Raw genomic sequence first — 17,348 nt, 5'->3', positions numbered from 1 at the left:
AGTGAAACTAGCACTTAAATGCTCATTCTATGCCATGCTGGGTGTTGGGTGCAGTGAGGAAACCAATCTCATTAGAGTGAGAGTGCGAAATTAAGATGGAGTAAGCTGGGTGGGACAAGATTCTGAAGGGCTTTGAGAATTTCCATATTCATACAGTCAAAGAAACTACAGCTTCTTTAAATTTCCTTTGCACACTTACATGTAAATACAAAGATAGAGACAAACGAAACATAATAAAGCATTTTTTAATTGACTAAAATATAATTTCTTTCTTAACTTATTGAAAATAATACTAGGTCAATTTTCCCATCAGATCAGCTAGGCACTTAATCATCTGAATGTTAACACATTTTAGTGATACTATCACTTTTTCCTCCCAAAGAAAAGGGCTGGGGCTCAATTCTCATATCAGAAGATTAAAATGGAGTAAGGCTGAGTTGATTTAGAGTGATAAGTGCTTCTCAGGGGTATTTTCTAGCCCAGAGATGACATATCCCATGTCTTGGTGCTACTCAACACTGAACATGTATTCCACTGGAAATGCTACTAGATTACCCGCACATTTTCATTCCAATAACTTCGTTTTTCTAACCTCTTTTTCCACTCAATCTGCAGTTCTAGTATTTCTTGGGTGGGAGATCAGCAGTAATCCTACGTACTAACACAGATGGCAACATAGCTCCCTCGCCCTCATGCGCTCTGGGCTTACTCTGGTAACTCCTGCAGTATCGTGTGGACTGTCTCCCAAGAAGCTTTGCTGTTGTTGAGGACAAGTTTGCGAACCCCAGAGAAGGACCCAGCACATGTTCTTTCTAAAACCGACAAATTCAGAGGGTTGGAACTCAGGTTTAGAAACTCCAACTGAGGAACATTTGACACAATTTTACTGACCTAAGGAGAAAAAAAGAAAAGCATTATCAGGCAGTAATCAGAGCTGTTAAATAGCAGTCATGCTCAAGAAAGCCTAGGGGAGCGGGTCTCCAGGCAAAGGGCTGTTTACATCAAGGAGTCCTATTTAGTATCGGTACTCACAGAGGGACATAAGTGATTTCAACAAACCTTGGCAAATAATTTAATCTTTCAATGAAATAGTGGCAGAACTGACTGGCACATAACAGAAGTTAATGGTAAAAAGGAAGATTTCCTATGTTGCCTTTAGAAAGGCTTCTGATTCTGCTCTATGTGATGTTCTCTTTGATAAGTGGAGAAAAGATAGTTTTGATGACATTTCTTACAGAGTTGAGATTAGTTCATATAATTCTCTTTGAATATCTCCTTCCTCTCATTCTTAGCAAAATATTAAGGCTAATTAAAGGTTAAAATTCACCTGGTAATAATTCATGTGTTAAGTTTGATGATATTATCACAATCACTTAGAAAACAGTTTCAATTTGGTTCAAAGATGTACCAAACTTTAAAATATGTTTACTCAAAAACAAAACAAAAAAAAATCCATAACTAGATAATGAAAGGGAAAGCAAGAGTATCAACGATTTAGCTACCAACTTGGTAGACAAAAAGGAAAAAAAGAAAATGAGCATTACTGACCTTAACTATTTGGTCTGCATGGTACTAGTCTCTTTGATATAGTTTATTCATTAAATTCTCAGAACAACTTGCAAGATAATACTATTTTCATTTTAAAAAATGAGGAATCTGAGGCTCAGAAATGTTAAATAATTTCGCTAAAGTCTTATAGTTACAAAGGTCAAGTCTGGGATTTAAAATTCAGAGTCATTTTTCTTTCCAATATGCCATATTTATACATCAAAAATATAACTAGAAAAAATGAATAAAGAAGACTGAAGACTATTTGGTACAATCTGTGAGAAGGATCAGCTTAAACAAGTATGAAATAAACGCTAAATGTCCAGTAAATGTATTAAGTATCAAACAGCCAGGCAATGTTGTAAGTAAAAGTTATAAGAAAAGGAGAAAAGAGTAGTTAGGATTAGTTTTAGAGTAAAAAAACCTGGGTTCAAACAAGGTTCCAACACTTCCTAGCTGTGTGGTTTCAGACAAGTTACTTAATCTTTCCAAATCTCAGTTTCCTCATTTGTAAAATAGGGAAAACAGTTCCCATCTGTTGGTAGGATTAAATGAGATACACATATAGAGTGCTCAGCATAGCAAGTGACACATTTTTTTGAAACTTGTTTCCCTACATCCCTCCCAATAGCATGTAAGCGCTATAAAAGCAGATATAGTACTTACCTACTTCACTACTGCATAGTGGGCACTTATTTAATGAATAACTTAATGGCACTAAATCATTTAATAAATGTAACTATTATGAACATAAGCACAGTATGAACCATTATCTCAACCCTGGCTACTCAACAGAATCACTGACAGAACTTAAAATATACTGATTCCAAGGTTCCACCATAACTACTGAATCAGAAGCTCCATAGGTGGGACAAGCTTCAGGGTTGCGACCTGCATATCTTTCTTTTCAGAGCTCCAGAAGTAATGCCAAAAGAGCATCCAGGAGGGAGAACCAGGGGAAGAAAGAAAAAGTAACGCGTATTTTACATCAGATCTACTGTGTAAACATTCAGTTCAGGAGCTCTAAAATCAGTGAGAAGTAGGTTAATTCCAAGAAGTTTCAGAAGAGTGGGTGAGAAGAAAAAGTTCCCTGCATTCACTATTTCACTTATTCCACACACTAACCCTATAAAGTGGGTACCATTTTTATCTCCATTGTACAAATGAAGAAATGAGCTGACTTTTAGAGAAAATACACTAGGCTTCTGTTTAAAGTGTAAGGAATTTATACCAGTGTGCACATATCCTCTTGCTTGATCCCTTTTGCAATCAAATGGTACCAAACAAATATATGGCTAGTATTTGGAGCTTAGTCTGTGACTAAAACACAGCTAAATAGTTCATGCAGGAACCAATCTACACTGCATTCTATGACTGAATACCGATATGAAGAACTTTCATACAGAAGATGTTTACCAGCTATACTTAACCTCTTTGTGGGGGTGGGAGGGGGACAGGAAATATGCTCCAACTAAAGCATAAAGAATAACTCAATTATAGGACAACCCCAGTTAAATAAAAATAAAACATAAACTCTTTGCTAACTACTACCACTCATATTTTTTATAATAAAGAGGAAAACACTTTAAAAAATAGTCAATTTAAGGGTTTTGAAACAATTTCTGGGAGGTTTCCCAAGCCTAGCAGATATATGACATAATCACCACAGTCTGCATCAGCATTACTGCACAGGGAAAATAAATATTCAGAATAATGACTTGTTAACTCTAGAATATCCTAAAAGATAAAACTGGACTAGAATTTAACCATTCAAGCAGGAAAAATAACAAATGTTAGAAATAAATGAATATTTTCTTTAAAGGGATGAAATAAAAAAGTTTTTTTGTGTAACCTCAAATTGATAATGCTCAGAAGACATAATATTCACTACACAGATAAATTTACTTATGACAGAAAAATTTCCCAGTACCAAAAGCTGACAAACATTCCATGAGTTTCTAGGGCAGTATACTGACTTCTCTTTTTTAAATTCTAAAAATAAAAAAGACTCCTCCAACTGGAATGAGTATGCTTATGTGCAGAAACATGGAGATGAACTCAGATCACCTTTTAGGTTTCCACAATTCTATTATTTAATAGGGGACCCTTTAACTTGGCTTCTAAAAAGGAAGAAATTGAAGATTTAAGAAAAATGGGAAAGGGTTTTAAGATATCAATCTGTCATCTGTACCTAAGCTATTCTCTACCTTACCTGAGTGGCTACTTCCTCCCTCCTCTCAACCACTAGGTTTAATTTCTTTCATAAAATGGTTTTGATAAGTAATGGAGTAAAAAGAAGGTACCTTGGGAAAGGTCAGACAAAGATCTACTCAGCCAAAAATTCAAGTCAAAAGCTAAAAAAAAAGCATTATTTTTAAACATAGGTGCCCAATTTTAGAAGGGTGAATGTAAATCTTTGCCTCCCCAAAAGTATTACTTTTCTCATCCATATTTATCTTAGTCTGTGGATATACAGCAGCCAGCAAATTAAGCTACAAAATAAGTTACTCATAACCTATAATATTCTTGGTCATCCAAAAAACTAAGGGAAAAATTATACAACTGGTTCCACATTGCCCTATCAGCACTGGCTGAAATAAATTCCGTTAATGGCTAAGGACAAATTATCTTTTTGGTAATCAGATATATGGGTTATAATGGGGTTGAAATGTAATGTCCTAAAACTGGCGACCTATGAAGCATTTGTAGCCTGGCAAAGAGTTTAATCAATCCTAAAAATCAACATTCTTTTGTCATATTTCTCCCTTCTCTATGTTCTGATATATCCTCTAGAAGACTGGGATCAACTACAGTTAAGGATAAAGAGGAAATACTAAAGGAATGATGAAAACAAAAATAAATTGGAAAATGGATACCTGAAAGTAACAGCAACAAATATTTACTTGAAAACTGCTTGAAAACAGACAATAGAGCACTTAGGAATATGCAAACTGAGTACAAATACAGTATAAATAAGTATGTGACCCTCTGGCTACATGTCAATGTGGCTTAAGAAAAATTTAACATAGACCTTTGTCTAGGCAGAGAAAAATGCTGAATTACTTAGTTTACACACTGTGCACTGATCCGTATTATACACATCTTCCTCCTGAAGTAGCAACTACATCACTATTAAACTGTTCCCAGTAATTAGCAAAAGCTTATATACATGGTCAAAGCACAAAACCTTTGTAAAATTTTGTATTTCCAAAGAAACAAATTTGAAGTGCAGATAAAGCACGTGTGGCAATTAAATGTTGCAGAGGACCAAGAAGGCACAATCTGTAATTTGTTAAACAGTAAACTATACAAGTTGTCCAGATAAGTAAATAAATACATATACAAATAGAAGTTATTTCTTAGAATAGCCCTATATATCTGCATATGTTAATAAATCACTTAGAAATAGGTGACATGCATTGCAAAGAATTTTGGTTAAAATCCTAATAAAAGTAGTAAATATAACCAATACAGTTACCAGATTAAACAAGGGCATAAAACAGATAAATATAAGAAAAGCTTACCAAAACTAGGTTATGGATAGGTTTTTCTTAAACAAGAAATCTGTCTTAGAATTTGTATAGCATTCAATATCTACTAAGTGTTTCAATGATTAATTTTATCAGCAAGCCTATCTTATAGATGAGCAAACTAAAGCTCTAAAGGATTAAGTGAACTTCTTAAGATCACAGGAAAAGTTGGAACAAGATGTCTTGAGCAATTCTTAAAATATAATCATTTAATCATTAACACACTCAACAAACATTTGACTACTTGGTATGCTGGGCTTATGATAAAAAAAAGATAAAAATCTCCACTTGGAATAAGCTCATAGTCTATTAGGAAAACTGTGAAGTAAGCAAGTCATCACACCTGACTGTGATAAATCCTTTCATACTGGTATAGTGTAGGTGCTCTGGGATAATCTGTCTGTGACACAGCCAGGAAAAATTTCACAGAGGAATAGCAACTTGGGCCAAGTCTTGAAGGATAAATAGGAAGTGGCCAGGTAGACAAGAGAAGAAAGACAGCAGTGGGTTCAGAATGAATAAAAGCAAGGAAGCTTTTTATTTCGAGTTTATCATGAGCTGCAAGTAAAAGTGTATGGCTAAAGAGGGAGAAAAAGTTATAGAAATAGCAAAGGGCCATATGATGAACGGCCATGCTTATAGAGTCAGACCTTAGTTTCCAGGCAAAGAAAGGCAACTATAGGCCTTTATGCAGGACAGTGTCACAATCATGCTTCATGTATTAAAAGGAGCCTGTGGTAGCACTATGGAAAACAGCTTAGCGGAAGCAGAATAAAGCCAGATCCAGGAAAACCCATTAGGAAAGTCTTCCTAAAGTCACATCAAAAAGTAAGAGCCCAAATTAAGGCAGAAGAATGAACCAAGTAGGAAGAACATTTTAAACCTTATTCTTCAGGGTAGCTTCTATCAGGTAATGTTATAAGCAGGTAGGTAATGTTATATATAATAATAAGAGAATGTTACAAAACTGTATTTGTGTACTTTTACAAACTATGTGTGTAGTTTATAGTTACTATGAGGTCAACACATCAGTTATGTCAAACCACCCAAGGGATCTGATAACATAAGAAAAAGTTGTAAAATATTTGAATAAATTTCAATAACAAAAATAAATATATTTATAATCTCAGTTTCAACAATTTTATGTCAATTTTCAGTAAAATTTACATTACTGAACATTCAGTCAATATTTATATTGAAGTAGAAGTAGCGAATGAGCACAGGATACATAAATTAGTGAAACAGTAGAAAATTTAATGCACTGTTAGCAGTTTAAGCTGACAAAGACTAATGAACCTCTTGATGCCTGAATTTCCTTAGTGATTTCCACCTTGATGAAAAACAAATTAACAATAACAAAGCTAACAAAAAATCACCATAGACAGAGTCAGTTATTTGCCTCTTTTTTTTTTTTAATTAAAGATGGGTTCTTGCTATGTTGCCCAGACTGATCTTGAATTCCTGGGCTCAAGTGATCCTCCTGCCTCAGCCTCCTTAGCACTGGAATTATAGGCCTTATTTATCTTGACATACAGACATACAGACAATAAGATATACAGACAACAAGAAGCCATACAGACATCAAGTGAGAACACAATTTAGAACATATAACATAAACAAGAGTTATTGCTGCTTTTCACCAAAATGTAGCAATATAAAAACTTCACCTCATGCCAGTCTTCGAGTTTGTTGTCAGAAAGATCTAGTTCCGACACATGAGCACAGAAGGCAGCAATTTCTTTTTCATCTCCTGCACAGGTTATTCCACAGCTGTTCAACACTAGTACACTTGGGAGGTTGAGGCGATCTGAATGATGGGAGACACAAAATACTTTCCATATCAGCCAAATTCTAGTCCACATATGTTCAGCCCCCAGGAATTGTCAAGAAACAAAAACCAAACTGTGTGAAATTACACAAGGATCTAGAAAATACAGGATATAATGGGACCAAAGGGTACTGAATTCTAAGAGGAGACAGCCAGTTATTGCCCAGGAGGAGCTCAGAAGTACTGCACCAGTACCACCAAAAAAAGTCCTCTAGGCTTTAACTTGTAGCAGGATTGTTTATCTCAATTACCAACAACAGAGCCCTCATCCATGCTATCATCTTATCATCTGAAAAAGAGCTCTATGAAATTCATGTGTGGACTACCAGTACTTTCTAACAGGCTTCAATTCTTTCTTTTTTAAATTTAGTTCCAAAGTATTCTGGATGGCTCTTTTCTCTTTATCTGATGTGTATCTTTATATTTTGTGCCTCTGAAAATCATCTCAAACCATTAATCTACTAAATCACTTCTGTTAAGTTTATATCATTCAAGAAATCTTCCTCACTTAAGTGGATCCATTCAGAACTCTACATCTCTCTCACTCTTGTCTATCAATTATCTCCACTTCATATCCCTACAGAATTTGTCCCTTATGAAAATTAGCCTTCTTTAAAAATATAACTATAATGGGAGAAAGTGTTTCAGAGTCTTACACTATTCATTGAATTTGGTCAAACCGAGGCAATGACTTTTTGACTACTGTCTGTTTCAAAAACACATGTGTCAACAAAATCACTCTTACAATCTCTACTAAAAAGGATAAACATGACAATGCAATCACTCTTTTCCCATTTGGTACTAAACAAGGACTCATCAAAGTAATACTTTGTTAATGGAGACCTCAAATTATATGGTTTTCAACTTGCTACTTTCAGCAACATATTTCTCAGAATGGGAATGGATCCCCCCCAAAAAAATTACCAAGAAATCTACTTCTCTCTGCCATTTCAGGTTATACAGAGATAAAATTATTGTATTTAGAAACAGTAAACAGTAACCTTTGAAAGTAAGAACTAAAACAGTGATTCAATATTAATCCCCCATAATTACAAAAAACTACTTCCAAGAACTCTCAATTGCAATGCTAAACTAAAAGGCAAGCAAAAATATACCTTGCACATTTCTAGTTACAGATTTTTGATCACATCTAATCCCTCTCCTAGAATGTATCTCATCTCTAACCAAATTCTACATTCTTGAAGGACTAGTTAAAATCTCACAGCTTTGAATCATTTTTTGATCATATTAATTATCTTTTAAATTTCTTTCCCAGTCATTATACCATTCATTTGGCTCAACATAAATTATCTTGTGTTGATTTACCTTTGTAAATGTGAATGTCTTGTAAACAATTAGGCTATAAGGTCCTGGAGGGCACAGGCCAGTCCTGTACTGTTTTGTACCCTCTATGTTCCATAAAAGAATATGCATTTGAGATATTATCACTCAAATTTATTCTTGTCCTACACATGCAACTAAAATATCTCTTAGTCAATCTGGAGGAAAACCAGTCCTGTTACGTTCTTTAGAAAACTGAAATCATAACAAAGAGGAAAGATTGTTTGACTGTAATTAAAAATAAATCATTTGCAAACAAGGCAACATTGTGATTTAACATCCTAAGTAAGCTCCACTAAATAAGTGTTTTAGGTCCCATCTTTCTTACCTTTCATAGGAGAGCCCTGAGGTGTGGCTGGGACATGGACTCCCATTCCCGGGCCACGGCGATAAGGAAAATTTTCAGGACTGTATTTTTCACATAATACTTGCATGAAACTTCTTCCACTAGGTTGATCCATCTTTCTTTCTTAAAATGCTACAAGAAACCAAGAAATCATCAAATTATGTATTTACTCACATAAGAAGTATTTATTGAAAACCAATTATTTATAAAGTACTAGACTAGGCATTGCAAGACATATGATACTCGGTCACTGACCCTAGAAACATATACTGTGGTGACAGCTTACAATTTAGGGAAGCTACATATACAGACAAATGACAGCAATTAACAGTTGAGCATATATCTGCAATACAGATGAAAAGTATTACAAGATTTAGAAGAGGAGATGATCACTTCCAAAAAAGGGCAAGGAGAAGGCTTTTGGCTGGTGCATAGGATTCATGTGGATAAATAATTGGAGAAAGGTCTGAAAAACGTACAGATTGAACACCAAGCTAAATAGTTTGGATGAATCCTTTAATATCTGTCCCTCAAAATCCATTATCTTCTTCCATAGTCAAAGAACCTTTAACTGGATAACTGTATTTGGGAATGAGTGCTGGCTAAGTTCTAGCTGATGGGATAGAAACCAAATATTCTGTGGCAGCTCCTAGGAGTCATCCTTAAAAGATGACCAGAGTGTGCCATTTGCCCTCCTTCTTTGTTTCTTCCTCCATCTGTTGCCTAGAAAACTGATACCACCAGACAGTGAACCCAAGGAATATACACTAAGAAAAGTGGGACGAAGAGCTGAAAGGGCTTGGCATCGCTGAGGACTTCATGTAACTGAACTGCCATACTGGTACATATCTCTGGAAATGTCAGTGACAGATAAACAATCTATTTTGCTTAAACCATTGCTCTTCTCAATTTTTTAGTTACCTATAACTGGACCTACTCCTAAATAATACAAAATGTCATCTTTTTTCGTTCTGAGTTTGGGTAGGGTCCTTTCTGTTTAGCATCAGCTAAGGGTCCAAACATTGAATGACTCCAGCATCTGAGAAGATGAGTACTGAGAAGGACTCATGCATACATTAAAACAGGTAATATTAACAACATGCTAACTTCTGACAACCTGATAACTCATTACTTAAACGGCTGTCCTATGACCATATTAAATATTAATCAAAATATAGGCAACTAAAATTGACCTCTGTAATTTCAACTATTAGGTATCAGGCATTTTTTCTAAAATAATCAGAAGGAAGAAGGATATACGTACAAAAGAAGGGATAACATAAGAAAAGGAATGGCAGTCAAAATGTATTATGGTATATATGAGTAAGCACAAAATATCTGATGTTGCCAAAGCAGCCTGACGATGTTAGACATCGTCTGGAGCATCTAAATAGGAACCTCAAAGGAGATCTTGTATACCACGTTAGGAGGTTTAATGTTATCCTATAGGAAACAGAAAAAACGGAAAGGTTTTAAGGAAGGAATACAACAACTAATTTTTAAGGAAAACTCATCCTGGAGCTGGTGAATATGAGGGAAACAAGACTGAAGGTAGGGGGAAGAGTTAGGAAGATACTGCCAGAATACAGCAGACAGATCGTGAGAGCTTGAAGTGATTCAGTGGTAGAATAAATAGAAAGCAGAGGCATATTCATGATCATGTTAAAAAGCAAACTATTCAAAAATTACAGGTACTGAGGGAGAAGGTAAAGTCAAAAATGACTCCCAGGTTTCTAGTTCAGGTGACCAGGTGACTGGTGATACCATTAACAAACAAGAAAGCAGGAACAGAGCCAGTTGTATAGAAGAAAATGATGAATTCCACTTTACACGTGTTCAATTTGAAGTGCCTGTGGAATATCCAGGGAAACAATCTGGAGTTGAATGAGAAAAATGAGCTAAAGATGAAGATTTGGACACCATTATGATATACAAAATGTTATGAATAAGAACAATAACACAATAGTCACTGATATTTAAGGGACAGGAAGAGGAAGCAGAGTCATGAAGAAAAAGAAAGAAAACAGCCAGACAGTAGAGTGTTTAGCCAACATTTTGAGAAGTTTTGCTGGGAGTGGAGAAGGAAGATGGGATGATAAGATAGTAGGGAATCCGGGCAACTGTCAAGATTTTATATCTTAAAATAAGAGAGACCCGAACATGGTTATAGATTACAAGGAAGAAGCCAGTAGCCCTGAAGAGGCTGAAACATCACTACCCGTACTTTTTCCTAGAAGAAACCAGCAGGAACGAGCACTGAAAAGCTTCTCAGAAGGCTGTTTGATTTTAGCCAGATAATGCTTCAAATTGCTTCCCATTAGTGGTGACACATTTACTTCACTATAGTTACTGGTTTACTTTTGCTTATATTGTTTAATTATAATGAACGTTAGGTATTTTTCTTATGTGATTATCCTATCTCTACCATTACATTAGAAAGGAGAGTAGAAGTGTGTAATCCTATTTCCTTCAGTATCAATTCATAGCATCAGGCATAGTTTATTATACATGGTAACGGTTTGATAAATGTTGCCGAGTATTAAAATTGCTAGCCTCTCAGGTGCTGAGAAGAAAGGGCAGAGAATTCAGGATGAAGGGTAGGTCTATGCCCCACCCAGTTCTGATTACATAAAAGTTCTGTGCCATCAGGCAAGTCAGTGTTATCTCAAATGTCTTCAACTATAAAATAAGGTATTAACATCTCTACTACCTGGATTACAGGGTTGCTGTAGAGCCCTAAAACATACAAATGCACTATTTGGATTACAGGGCCATTGTAAAGTTCTAAAATACATAAATGTTAATTCTAAGAGGAAGTTGTAGTACAATAGAAAGCACATGGACACAGGAAATTTAAGCTCTTTCCCTAGCTGGGTAAACCACAGGCTAATTACCTAATCTCTCTCTACTTTAATTGTCTCACTTATGTATGGTCTAAACCTTCCTCTCAGGTCTGTAATAAGAATTTGAAAAAAGTATGAATATAAAAGTGGTTGTTCAACTTGGCTCATTTCCTAGATTACTACCAGGACCATGTGGTACTACTGGACTTTGTGGAAGCAATTTACAAATGCCTAGAACACAGGAGATGCTCACTGAGCACATGCCCAACCACTGAACAAAAATTTTCCTGATAAATGGCATCAATGTCATCATGAGTAAAGTGACCTTGAAAATAGAAGGCTGCCCTTTGCTCAAAATTCCCATTTGTAAGCTAAAAGATAGAGTTTGTTTTAGTACAAGACACTTTGTTCTTTCTATCCACACAGTGTTAAGTATTTACATAGCAGCTGCCCTCTATTCCAACACTGAGTGTGTCGAAATTGAACAGTGTTGTGTTCAGCTAGGGCTTTGGGAACTTCAAGTTGAAAAGTTCTTTTTCAATGTAAACTCCTCACCTCCAACAGCAGACAATACAGAGCAGGGACTACGCCACTAGAGACAGGCCCATAGCTACTAAAAAAAAAAAAAAAAAACCTGTCTCAAGCAGAATGCCAACAGAATTTTTAGAAATTTTTAACAAAAAAGCCAAAGAAGTTATATTGTTATCTTTCATACAATCAGCAGATCAAAAGAATAAAAAGTGTGTGGGGAGGGTGAACTGTCACTGTCAAAATAATATCACTGAGTTTAAGCAGCACCTTTTATCTGGAGGCTTCAGAACCACTTAAACTCAAACTTACACAATTCAAGGGCAGTACTCTCATATACAATTTAAATATAGAGAAACCAAGGGATGGTAGGAAAGACGTATTCAAGTTAAAGTGCTAGTAAGCAAGCAAACATGGGAACTTAAAAGCTTTCCCTCATGGTCCCATGATCCTCTTCCAAATAGGATTTTTTTTAATACTTTTTTTGTTTTGTTTTGTTTTTGTTTTAAGACTGAAAAGCAACACCAAGCGCCTTCATTGGCCATTTTCCAGGATGCACTACTGGATTAGCTTTCCAGGAATGCAGATGGGCACACATTAATACATAGGTTTTGAATTAGAACATCAAGATTGTGAAATGGATTCGTAATGTAACTCTACTCAAAATCTGTTGGGGCAGTCTGAGGAGGAACAGTAGGTGGGAAAAAAGGCTGAAAACCAACAGATTGAAAAATGAGGAAATACAGGATGCAGAAAGATCTTTCACTAGAGCCTTTAAAAGGTTTTTGGGGGGTGGGATGGTAATCTATGACATTTTGGAAATTAACAGGTATCAAATTACATCAGCCTACCTCTAAAGTTGGCAGAGTTCTAATACATTTGTAAAACTGCTCTGAATTGGTGCTGAAAGCCAGAGAGCCAGGGATCTTTGGTGATATTGCTTGCTTCCATTACTAAGTTGTGAAGTAGGCCTGTGAAAATTTCAATTCGTTTGTGCCTCAAGATCCTGACTGTAATATACTCTTGTAAAGTGCTTGGAAAAAGTCAGGATAACGTATGAATTGGAGGATAAGGTGCTCAGTATACTTTTGCCAACTACATTAAAATCAGAACAAAACATCCAGTCACCTAAGTACTCTTAACCACTGTTGAGGTTAAGTACACAAACAATTTGTATTTTATGTTCCCAATAAATGGGTTGGGTAAGAAGCTCAGCACAACTGAACGTTGTCTGAAGCTCAACACAACAGAAAGTAGGCCACGTCCGACCACTAACACTGGGAAACATATAAGATAGATCTTTTTGTACAATAAGTACGCAAGGTCAATACTTATTTCACAAAGAAACAACGTAGAGTAGTATAATTCATAAAGTACAAATCCGGCCAGCCTCAGTAGCTAATTCCAAAAGATATAAAAAGTACCCGACAGAGTGCCAAAATATACATTTTAAATCTTATAAAAATAGATTTATCTGCTTGTATATGCATAGACTATCTCCGGAGGAATACGAAAGATTTGCTTTCCAATGTTTACCCTTTTGAACAACTTGAATTCACCATGTGCATACATCATCTTTTTGAAATGTAAAATGTTTTTTAGTAATGTATCTGGAAATGACCTAATAATTTGTCAAAGGGTTTTTTAATGTCTTCATTATTATAATATTTCTATTTTTAAAATTCCAAATTGGGATTTGTGTATGTAGAATATAAAATATTAATTTTGAAGAAACTGGGGAGGAAGAAAAGAGAAATAAAATAGATGGCTAAACAGAAATGCATAATTTTGTAAAACAGCAACAGCACAGAAAAAGCAAGCAGAAACAAAACATATCCAAGCCTGAGAACCAAACCGCAGTGAAACTAAGAGGAGAGAATGAGATGAAGGTGAGCAGGCTGCCAGGGCCACAGCAGCGTTCTGCCCTTCTTTACCATGGCTTTCACAGGGGTCCACTATGGGGTGTATCAAAGGGCTGGAAGAATACCCTCAGCTTGCACAGTTCCATTTCCTTTGCTAGCCAAGTTAAATGTGTTAATACAAGTTACCCAAATCTTTCATCCAAATTACCAAAATTTGAGCCAAATTATGCTGATTCTGGAGCCATAAGCTAAGGAGATGTGATGCCTTAAGATGGCTGGGAGATTCAGGCCTCCCTGTCACCTCTGATTGCAGAGGTTAAAAAAGGAAAGAGGTGCTTCCTGCAGCAGGAAGCCATTTCTGCAGGTTTCAAGTTACTACAATAGTAGATACTTGGGAACTGATTTGTGCTTTTGAAAAAGAAATCACAATAATTCAAAATATGCATTAATTTAGGATGGGGCTAAATTTTCAAGAAGTTTTCATAGCTTTCACAAAAATGGAGAAAAGGAAAATACTCTCAAGTGGTTTAAAATTACTTTCAGTTATTTGACAAGGACCCATTTGTTTTCAACGAAATCAATCATATCTATTCATCAGAGAAGTGCAGAAGAAACTACACTCTAAAAGCCACCTGCAAATATTTTGCTACCACTATTTGGAAACAAAACTTCAGGCAAACAATTTGTCAAAGGCTCCACAATTTCACCTTTAGGTTCCTTGGGTCAGATGACATTTCATTCTAGTGATTTGCTATCTACTTGGGTAATTGTTTTCTTCACAAGACAACCTGAGAATGAGAATTTCCTTACCAATTGTTTACTAAAAATGCAGACAACTAATATATTTTGTTTTCTCTGCCATCTCTTTTCATTTTTATATCTTAACAAATTCTCCCAATTAGGTTTATTTCCCCATTCATTTATTTTTTAAATGTGTGCCTTCATAGAGCTCAGTTTCATTTAGTTCAGTTCAACAAGCATGTACCAGATGCTAAATCTACGCCACACACTATGCTAAGCACTAAAGAAAGTGAGAAGGAATAAAATCCAAACTCTGCCCTCAGGGCATCCACACTCTAGAAGGAGATACATAACACATATCTAAAATAAGCCAGACAAGAAATAGTGAATTAAACATAGGAAGTGATTAACTTTCAGAAGTGTGATCAAGGAAGTAGGTGAATCCTGAGCCATTTTGAAAGATAAAGGTTAGCTGACAAGGTGAGGAATGGCATTCCAGGCACAGGAAACAACAGCACATGAACAACTACAAGAGACCAGAAACAAGCGTTATCAGCTGTACTGCTGAAACATAAAATATACGTGCTGACAGGCGGGGAAAGGAGATTCAACTGTGGAGGTGACAGTGGTCAGTAAGGTCATGACTGACCTTTCTTGGGCTAGACTTTATCCTGCAAAGATAAAACGAAGAAAAATTCTGAGAGATTACCATGACTAGAGTGCAAGGATGAGGGTTATTGATCTTTATGCAGAATACAGAGGTCAAAAATGAGAATTTAAAAATCAGTAAAGGACTGGGCAACTAAGAGTTTGTTTACCTTAGGAGAAGCACTTCCAGTACAGTTAAGGGAAGAGAATCCATAGAATAGGGAGATCAGTAAATAAGCCGAGAAAAGAGTAGCAATCATACCTTTGAGAGGCTTAAATGAAAGTGGATGAGGTGGGACAGTTGGTGGAAAAAAACAAGGGTTAAGAAAGAGTTTTTTTTTTTTTTTTTTGAAAAAAGACAAAAGAGAAATGTATTGCCTCTGACTTTGCAGGGGGTCGGGGGAGGTCAGCAAAAACTAAGAAAACGAAGCCACAGGAGGAAAATCTCCTAGCTGTCTTCAAAGAACCTCTCAGGATTGCTACCTTTCTCAATTTTTGCAAGTTTTGTTTTTGTTTTTTGTTTTGTAAACCCATTAAATTTTCACTTTGTGAACTCTTCTTCTAACCTCATCTCCAAAAAGCTTTATTCTTATGAACAATTATCCACTGTATCCAAACTCTGTCAGATTCTTAGACAATTTAGGTAGCTGGAATTTTTGTTTTGTTTTCTAAAGCAGTCTTTCTGATCTGCAGCACAAGAGTATCCCCAAAAAGACTAATTTATTCTGGAAAAGCATAGGTATATATGTTTTTCCCTCCAGGAAAGATGAAATAAATCAATGAATAAAGGGCTACTAACGGGCTTTATTCTAAATATTTGCTTTTAAAAAATACAATGTTTGGTGGGCACGATGGCTCACGCCTGTAATCCCAGAACTTTGGGAGGCTGAGGCAAGCGGATCACCTGAGGTCAGGAGTTCGAGACCAGCCTGGCCAACATGGCGAAACGGTTTCCGTCTCTACTAAATATACAAAGATTAGCCAGGCATGGTGGCACGTGCCTGTAGTCCCAGCTACTTGGGAGGCTGAGGCAGGAGAATCGCTTGAACCCAGGAGGCAGAGGTTGCAGTGAGTCGAGATCATGCCACTGCACTCCAGCCTGGGTGACAGAGCCAGACTCCATCTCAATAATAATAATAATCATAATCATAATCATAATCATAATACAATGTTCATTCTGAATTTTTTACAATTTCCAATTGAAAATAAGTAAATAACAACAATGGCAAAACCAGTAACCCCACCATGTAGTTTCCCTTTTTATTAGCTAAACTAATAATGTAAATAAGTATTATCAAAAGCTTTTCATATCTGAAGCACAGAGCCACATCCACACCAGGAGACTTTGGTTTAGATTTCGCAAGCACGTGAAGCCTGAGGATGCACCTCATGGTGTGTATCCTTCCAGACCATTTTTTTCATGCTATGTAGATACATATTTTTTACACAAAGATTGAATATATAGTTTTATAACCTGCCTTTCTGCAAAATAGTCCATGAAAAATTTTCCATGTCAGTAAGTGCATACCTACCTAATCATTTTTAAGGTTTATAAAGTATTCCATTAGTAAGTTTTTGGAGCTGAAGTCATGAATGACAGCTATCTCTCCCATATAAACACTTCCGGGACATTGACCAAGTCAGCGTAATTAGGCTGGATGGTCTCATTCTGTATGGCACTTCCAATTTCATTTATCTCGAAGTATCTATGCCTGTGATTCTATCTCAGTTATTACCGTTGAGCATTATGTAATATAGCTAAGTGGATGCTCTCTTTGGATGAAAAGGAAAATAAACTAATTCTAATAAACTTTTAGCACTATTTCGTAGAATTATAGTTAGCCAATTCAAAAAGAGTGTAGCTGATAAATCCCTTATCATAACACACCACGCCACCACGATTTCACACCCTACTAAGAACCACCCTGTGTCTCAAAGTCTCTTACTCAACTATATGCTACACTATACACAAGTATAGTAATGTGGCACATCAACCTTTCTTGGTAGGAGGTTTTTTTGAAATCCAGCACTGCCAGATGAAATGTGAATTTGGACTCCTGATTGTTCCTTTAGTTACGCTATCAGTCAGCCACTACCACCCTCTTCTTGTATCCCAGTACTATGCTTCTCCTT

General features: G+C 36.0%; 1 protein-coding gene across 5 annotated transcripts in view; it reads right to left on the bottom strand.

The window, feature by feature from the left end:
- LOC117079799 (tubulin-specific chaperone cofactor E-like protein) overlaps positions 1-17,348 on the bottom strand; it is a 168,285-nt gene that overhangs the window by 131,262 nt on the left and 19,675 nt on the right. For all 5 annotated transcript variants that reach the window (XM_033203853.1, XM_033203851.1, XM_033203855.1 and 2 more), the window contains 3 exons: positions 8,576-8,725; positions 6,746-6,885; positions 710-891 (listed from right to left, as the gene is read on the bottom strand). In XM_033203853.1, coding sequence (XP_033059744.1) covers positions 710-891; positions 6,746-6,885; positions 8,576-8,708 — 455 coding nt within the window. In that variant the 5' untranslated portion in view covers positions 8,709-8,725. The remainder of the gene's footprint in view (positions 1-709; positions 892-6,745; positions 6,886-8,575; positions 8,726-17,348) is intronic.

Source organism: Trachypithecus francoisi, unplaced genomic scaffold (assembly GCF_009764315.1).
Source record: "Trachypithecus francoisi isolate TF-2019V2 unplaced genomic scaffold, Tfra_2.0 Lachesis_group8, whole genome shotgun sequence".
NCBI classification, from domain to species: domain Eukaryota; kingdom Metazoa; phylum Chordata; class Mammalia; order Primates; family Cercopithecidae; genus Trachypithecus; species Trachypithecus francoisi.
This window is presented reverse-complemented; position numbering and strand designations above follow the sequence as displayed.